This window comes from Saccostrea cucullata, unplaced genomic scaffold, assembly GCF_032062105.1.
Source record: "Saccostrea cucullata isolate Sc308-1 unplaced genomic scaffold, CSIRO_AGI_Scuc_v1 ctg232, whole genome shotgun sequence".
Lineage (NCBI taxonomy): Eukaryota > Metazoa > Mollusca > Bivalvia > Ostreida > Ostreidae > Saccostrea > Saccostrea cuccullata.
Window position 1 is genome coordinate 30,369 of NW_026929738.1, and position 8,534 is coordinate 38,902.

The 8,534-nt window shown below is 37.1% G+C and overlaps 1 protein-coding gene across 1 annotated transcript; it reads right to left on the bottom strand.

Moving 5' to 3' along the window:
- Positions 1 to 533: 533 nt before the first annotated feature.
- On the bottom strand, positions 534 to 7,903 carry LOC134282066 (uncharacterized). Its single transcript, XM_062764501.1, has 3 exons — positions 7,470 to 7,903; positions 1,335 to 1,694; positions 534 to 1,087 (listed from the first exon to the last, which is right to left on the bottom strand). Exons 1-3 carry the CDS (start codon positions 7,531 to 7,533, stop codon positions 534 to 536), a joined length of 978 nt encoding a protein of 325 aa, XP_062620485.1. The 5' UTR covers positions 7,534 to 7,903.
- Positions 7,904 to 8,534: the final 631 nt, after the last annotated feature.

The window sequence follows — 8,534 nt, forward strand, 5'->3', positions numbered from 1 at the left end:
GATGATTAGGATTCCTCCTCTAAAATTTTGAATTTCATTGTCACTTGATCAGAGGTTCCGGTTGTGGGCTCTATTGATTACAAATGTATTGTGAACAAAATGAGATCATTGCTATGACAGAGCGAGAGCGAGAAAGCTTCTTCCAAAATTGTGAATTTCTTGGCCCTTGGGTCTCTGGTACTAGAGCGGGGTTATATACGATCATGTAGTAAAATAATTTTCTTTGAAAATTTTTCTCTTCTCCTGGGTATTAAAAACTTACTTAACCCTATGAAAATCTATGATTTGCTCTCCATAAAAAAACGCATTAATTCTGTTAAAAATCCCTGACTTCTCCTTAGAATTGAGTTGAGCAGATAAAAACGTCCATATCCCGGTAGTTATGATGATCAAGGGTGCTTCTTAAAAAATTTAAACTTGTCCCATATTTTAAAATGACCTTACACTTGATAAATTAATAACTTCAAGTTTTTCTTTTTGATTTATGATTAGTTAATCCAGTTAAAAATAAAAAACTTTATCGAACCCTCAACTTAAATATAAAGTAAATCGGCGGGCTCGTCGATAGGGGCATCAATAACAATTTGGAGAGGTCTTGAAAACTGTTTAGGGCGCACATTGTTGTGTTCAGAGTTTACGCTGTCATTAGATAATGTGCTGGGACTTCTGGTTGGACTCGGTACCGTTCTAAAACTGTTACTCGGAGAAACCTGGTTTTTATGCACAGTCTCTGGTCGAGTGATTCCATTTCTTTCTGTTTCAGAGATTGTTATTCCATTTCTCACAGTAACGTTGCTTGGTTTTGTCTCGTTTACTCTTTTATTTGGTCGTCTGCCCCCGATGGTGGGTGCACGAATTGTGACGTCAATGCGTTCGTTTCTGTCCTCGTTGTTCTCAGTTCTGTCTACTCTGATTCTTTCATTATAACTGACGGGGATTTGGTTGTGATTTGGTAATGTGGCTTCCTGTACTATCGCTTCATAAGCTGGTGGAGGGGACATTGGTAGAGCCGTCCGGTTAGGGACCGATCCTGGGGGACCTTCGTCATACGCTGGAGGCCTTAAAGGACCGTCCTCGGGATTGGGTTCTACAATTGTAATAGGTGTAGATTATATACATATATATATGTAATATCCAAAACAGTTGCACAAAAGACACTGATATTCCTGACAAATAAATATGATATACTAGTAAGCAGAAGTCTGGATTGCTGCCGTCCACCAATCTAACAAATATATATTTTTAAAAACAACACTGAAAACTGTAGTTCTAAGTGTATAAATTTTTATGTACTATTTCCTCATTTGGCCCATCCCCCTTCCATTAAATTTTACCGTAGTATCTCCTGATCCGGACCGCTTCCTCTTCCTGTTCCTGTTGTTGCCGTTGGCGCCTGCGCTCACGGCGTCTCTCCTGTCGCGCAGACTCCGCTCTCCGGATTCTATCATCGTTTTTCTTTTTTTCACAATAACGTTTAAGACACAATCCGGCGCAAATCAAGGTTAAAAGAAATGCAGGTCCACCCGTGAAAGACAAGATTAGAATAAACGTCAGAGTTGTCATGCAACATAGTTCGTCCGGGTCGGTTTTTTCGTTTCCTGTGCTCGGAATGCAGCATCCTCCTATGTCACAGTATTTAGTTACTACGATTGATCCCTTGAATGTCGCAGTACACGTATCCCCGCCATTACAAACTAAAAAAGATAAAAATATGGTATGAATATCTGATATAGTCAAAATTGACAACAAGCTTCATCAGACAGACATCTATCTGTCAGTCCGAGGCGAAGAAAACTAATTTTGCGAATTGTTATTGGTGAAATCTCATGTTCTATTGAACAAAAGTTCTTTGTACCGTCATACACTATACACAAGTACACTACACTAGAACTCAGTACGGTCATACACAAGTAAACTACACTAGGATTCAGTATCCTCATACACAAGTAGACTACACTACAACTCAGTATCCTCATACACAAGTAGACTACACTAGAAGTCAGTATCCTCATAAACAAGTAGGCTACACTAGGTCTCAGTATCCTTATACACAAATAGACTACACTAGGTCTCAGTATCCTTATACAGAAGTAGACTACACTAGGACTCAGTATCCTCATACACAAGTAGACTACACTAGAACGCAGTATCGTCATACACAAGTAGACTACACTAGAAGTCACTATCCTCATACACAAGTAGACTACACTAGAACTCTGTATCCCATACACAAATAGACTACACTAGGACTCAGTATCGTCATATACAAGTAGACTACACTAGGTCTCAGTATCCTCATACACAAGTAGACTACACTAGGACTCAGTATCCTCATACACAAATAGACTACACTTAAACTCAGTATCCTCATACACAAGTAGATTACGCTAGAAATCAGTATCCTCATTCACAAGTAGACTACACTAGGTCTCAGTATCCTCATACACAAGTAGACTACACTAGAAGTCAGTATCGTCATACACAAGTAGACTACACTAGTACTCAGTATTCTCATACACAAGTAGACTACACTAGAAGTCAGTATCGTCATACACAAGTAGACTACACTAGGACTCAGTATCGTCATACACAAATAGACTACACTCAAACGCAGTATCCTCATACACAATTAGACTACACTAGAAGTCAGTATCCTCATACACAAGTAGACTACACTAGGACTCAGTATCGTCATACACAAATAGGCTACACTTAAACGCAGTATCCTCATACACAATTACACTACACTAGAAGTCAGTATCCTCATACACAAGTAGACTACACTAGGACTCAGTATCCTCATACACAAATAGACTACACTTAAACTCAGTATCCTCATACACAAGTAGATTACGCTAGAAATCAGTATCCTCATTCACAAGTATACTACACTAGGTCTCAGTATCCTCATACACAAGTAGACTACACTAGAAGTCAGTATCGTCATACACAAGTAGACTACACTAGTACTCAGTATTCTCATACACAAGTAGACTACACTAGAAGTCAGTATCGTCATACACAAGTAGACTACACTAGGACTCAGTATCGTCATACACAAATAGACTACACTCAAACGCAGTATCCTCATACACAATTAGACTACACTAGAAGTCAGTATCCTCATACACAAGTAGACTACACTAGGACTCAGTATCGTCATACACAAATAGGCTACACTTAAACGCAGTATCCTCATACACAATTACACTACACTAGAAGTCAGTATCCTCATACACAAGTAGACTACACTAGGACTCAGTATCGTCATACACAAATAGGCTACACTTAAACGCAGTATCCTCATACACAATTACACTACACTAGAAATCAGTATCCTCATACACAAGTAAACTCCACTACAAGTCAGTATCCTCATACACAAGTAGACTACACTAGAAGTCAGTATCGTCATACACAGGTAGACTACACTAGGTCTCAGTATCCTCATACACAAGTAGACTACACTAGGACTCAGTATCCTCATACACAAATAGACTACACTAGAAGTCAGTATTCTCATACACAAATAGACTCCACTAGGTCTCAGTATCCTCATACACAAGTAGACTACACTAGGTCTCAGTATCCTCATACACAAATAGATTACACTAGAAGTCAGTATCCTCATACACAAGTAGACTACACTAGAAGTCAGTATCCTCATACACAAGTAGACTACACTAGAAGTCAGTATCGTCATACACAGGTAGACTACACTAGGTCTCAGTATCCTCATACACAAGTAGACTACACTAGGACTCAGTATCCTCATACACAAGTAGACTACACTAGAAGTCAGTATCGTCATACACAAGTAGACTACACTAGGTCTTAGTATCCTCATATACAAGTAGACTACACTAGGACTCAGTATCGTCATACACAAGTAGACTACACTAGGTCTCAGTATCCTCATACACAAATAGACTACACTTAAACTCAGTTTCCTCATACACAAGTAGACTACACTTAGTCTCAGTATCCTCATATAGAAATAGACTACACAAGGTCTCAGTATCCTCATACACAAGTAGACTACACTAGAACTCAGCATTCTTACACACAAGTAGGCTACACTAGGACTCAGTATCCTCATACACAAGTAGACTACACTAACACTCAGTATCCTCATACACAAGTAGACTACACTACAACTCAGTATCCTCATACACAAGTAGACTACACTTAAACTCAGTATCCTTATACACAAGTACACTACACTACAACTCAGTATCCTCTTACACAAGTAGACTACACTAGGTCTTAGTATCCTCATACACAAGTAGACTACACTAGCACTCAGTATCCTCATACACAATTAGACTACACTAGAAGTCAGTATCCTCATGCACAAGTAGACTACATTAGAACTCAGTATCCTCATACACAAGTAGACTACACTAGAACTCAGTATCCTCATACACAAATAGACTACACTAGGACTCAGTATCCTCATACACAAGTAGACTACACTACAACTAAGTATCGTCATACACAAGTAGACTACACTAGAACTCAGTATCCTCATTCACAAGTAGACTACACTAACATTCAGTATCCTCATACACAAGAAGACTACACTAGGTCTCAGTATCCTTATACACAAGTAGACTACACTAACACTCAGTATCCTCATACACAAGAAGACTACACTAGGACTCAGTATCCTCATACACAAGTAGACTACACTAACACTCAGTATCCTCATACACAAGTAGACTACACTAGAAGTCAGTATCGTCATACACAAGTAGACTACACTAGGACTCAGTATCCTCATACACAAGTAGACTACACTAGGACTCAGTATCCTCATACACAAGTAGACTACACTAGAAGTCAGTATCCTCATACACAAGTAGACTACACTAGGTCTTAGTATCCTCATACAGAAGTAGACTACACTAGGTCTTAGTATCCTCATACACAAGTAGACTACACTAGGACTCAGTATCCTCATACACATAGTAGACTACACTATGACTCAGTATTCTTACACACAAGTAGACTACACTAGGACTCAGTATCCTCATACACAAGTAGACTACACTAGGACTCAGTATCCTCATACACAAGTAGACTACACTAGGACTCAGTATCCTCATACACAAGTAGACTACACTAGGACTCAGTATTCTTACACACAAGTAGACTACACTAGGACTCAGTATCCTCATACACAAGTAGTCTACACTAGGACTCAGTATCCTCATACACAAATAGGCTACACTTAAACTCAGTATCCTCATACACAAATAGACTACACTAGAAGTCAGTATCCTCATACACAAGTAGAGTACACTAGAAGTCAGTATCCTCATACACAAGTAGAGTACACTAGAAGTCAGTATCCTCATACACAAGTAGTCTACACTAGGACTCAGTATCCTCTTACACAAGGAAACTACACCAAAACACTGTATCGTCATACAAAAGTTATTTACTGTAAATGATAAAATAAATTCATTTTATTTCAAAAATGACATGGTATGGTTTTCAGAAGGGGTCCGATTGCCACATTGCACTACCCCTTCTCATTGGTTTTAAATGGCTATTTACTGTTTTTAAAGTTTATACAAAATGGTTTCAAAACATTGTTTCAAAATACTTTTTCTATCACTTTTTAGCTCACCTGAGCCGAAGGCTCAAGTGAGCTTTTCTGATCACATTTTGTCCGGCGTCCGTCTGTCCGTCTGTCTGTCTGTCCGTCTGTCTGTAAACTTTTCACATTTTCGACTTCTTCTCAAGAACCGCTTGGCCAATTTCACGACCAAACTTGCCACAAAGTATCCTTGGGTAAAGGGGATTCAAGTTTGTTCAAATGAAGGGCCACGCCCTCATTCAAGGGGAGATAATTGGAAATTAATGAAAATTTGGTAGCATGTTTTAAAAATCTTCTTCTCAAGAACCACTGTGCCAGGAAAGATGAAACTTATGGGCAAACATCCTCAGGTAGTGTACATTCAAATTTGTTCAAATCATGACCCCCGGTGGTAGGGCGGGGCCAAAATGGCCGACCAAAGTTTTACATAGAAATGTATAGGAAAATTCTTTAAAAAATCTTCTTCTCAAGAATAGCAAAGCCATGATTGGTCATGGGACTACTTTTGGATTTAAGCTTTTCAAGTATAAACCAATTCTGCTTTTTCCTAGCCACAGTGCTCAGGTGAGCGATGTGGCCCATGGGCCTCTTGTTGATCTGAATGCAGTGATACATGGTACACAAATAGACTAGTCCAATACTTTTATAAGATTTGTAAGTGTATTTACAAATCTTAATCTGTACAGTATCATTCATCGGTACATATTTTTACTGATTACAGTAGATGCCGAAACCCCTGCAGAAAAGTTGTAAAATATTCTCGCTTAGAAATCTTAAGTAGAATGAAAAAAATTGTCTTAGTCGTAATTTTAACGAGAATGTGAAAATTTTGTCCTACTCCTAAGATATTTTGTTAAAATTGTGTTTTTCTATAAGGAAAGAGATTTATACAGGGCAATCGTCCTCCTATCCCCTGATAAAAAAGCGCTGTAGAAAATATAATATCAAAGCAAGTCAAAGGATTATGGACATTTATAGTTCAAATCCTAGACACCATAAAATGATATTGATATACATATAAAGCTGTGAGGAAACTTTGGGCCGCCCTTTTTATTTATTCGAAAGATTGAATATTCCATAAGTTTTGTGAGGATTAGTTGCTGTTGATAGCCGTGTATGTTAACGTACAGGTATTTTGCATGAAATAAATAACGCATTGGTGACACTTGAAATGTTCTTTTATAGCCCCCAACCTTCCAATGTATCAAGGTTGTAATTTATATTCTAATCGCAGTGTACACAGACTTGGCATGTGAGAACTCTTACCCAACAATTTAAGATAAATGACATTGGAAAATATTATTTATATTGTAAAATTTGAAACACTAAATTTTAGATTAAGTTTTATAGCTTTATTTTTTATTTTTTGAGTGTGTGTAAGTTCGAGTTCACTATCTAAGGAACAGAATAAGAGAGAGAGAGATGGAGGGAGAGAGATATTTAAAATATTTTAAAATATGACCATATGCGGTGTATGGTCTTCTGATCAATGAGCTACGATTGAATAGATACACAAATATTCTGAACATCGAGTGTTTACTTTCAATATATCGTAGTAGAATGCACAGACACTCTTAAAAACGAAAGTTTTGTTGACATTGTTTGTAAACGCACGAATTTTTCCCCATTTCAATGAAGAAAAAAAAGAAGGGATATTTTTTTAATTTCCTGAAATGGTGTCTTTTGGAAGGTCATTTTAAAATCGAAATAAATGATCTTTAAATTTTATAGGATTTGAAGTTTATGACTTGTTAATGAGGAATTACTTGGCGGGAGAGATTCAGATCTCATTTATCTATAGATCTGTATCAAGTTAATTACCTGTCAAAAGAAATCATCCCCACAAAGAATTTATATACATTACCTGATACCAGAAATCCAACCCAAACTGCACTCTTGAACAAAATTGAAACGCAGAAAAAATTCATTTCCAAAAGAATTTAAAGGAAGCAAGTCCTGCCATCTTCAAAAATTATGAAGATTTTGCCCAGAATTTCTTCCAAGTTAAGGCATTGCCTTTTCGATACACAAAAAATCACCAATTCAAATCAACCGAAAACCTCCAAGTTCCACTCGCGGGGATCAACAAACTGTGCGTGTATTTGGAACAAAGACGGAACTTTAAAGAAAAGAAATGTATCTTTAGATCGCGTCGTAGCAAACGGGTATTGTCTTACGTTTTTGTTCTTGGGCCTAAGTTGGCAATTCTTAATAAATATTTTTGCCAATGGATTGTTTTATTCGGACAAATTTACATCTTTATAGATGCCCCCATTTTCCACGGATGACTTGGTTTAAGCAAGGGGCGTTTACCTCAAAGTGCATTGTATAAAAAGGTGTTTTAATACTTGCAATTAATGCAGCGTAAATGAAATCCGTGAAAAATTCATTCTAGCACGTTCAATGAGATAAAGTTAATACATTTTCTCAATACAATGACTGCCTAATTATTCTCATAAAGTTCAATTTTTAGGCGTATGCTGTCCAAATACTGGGACTAAAATAAAAATTGTTTTTATCCAAGAACGGTTCGATACAAAAACCGAGTATTTTCATAATCAAGTGATGTCATATTTTATGCCTAATGGTTGCAATAATTGAGCCAAGATTTTATATAAAACGGAGCTCAAGCACCGATAGATATGAAGGGTGATAACATACCTTTATTTTTGTCCTTTACATAGATCATGAAATGATAATACCTTTTTTAATAGTTTTAAAGTCTACCTAACATGTATCATGCTAATTTGATAGCGCTTTTCGACAATCAATCATTTGTCCTAGTTTGATTTTGGCACGTTCTCTTTCGCTTTGAGTTCTTCAGAAAAACAAATGTTATTGGGTATACTCCTCGCCATTCCTGTATCAATTTTAAAGGACTTAATGCACGATTTAAAAAAAATCGTAATTTTATGAAAAATATTATCTT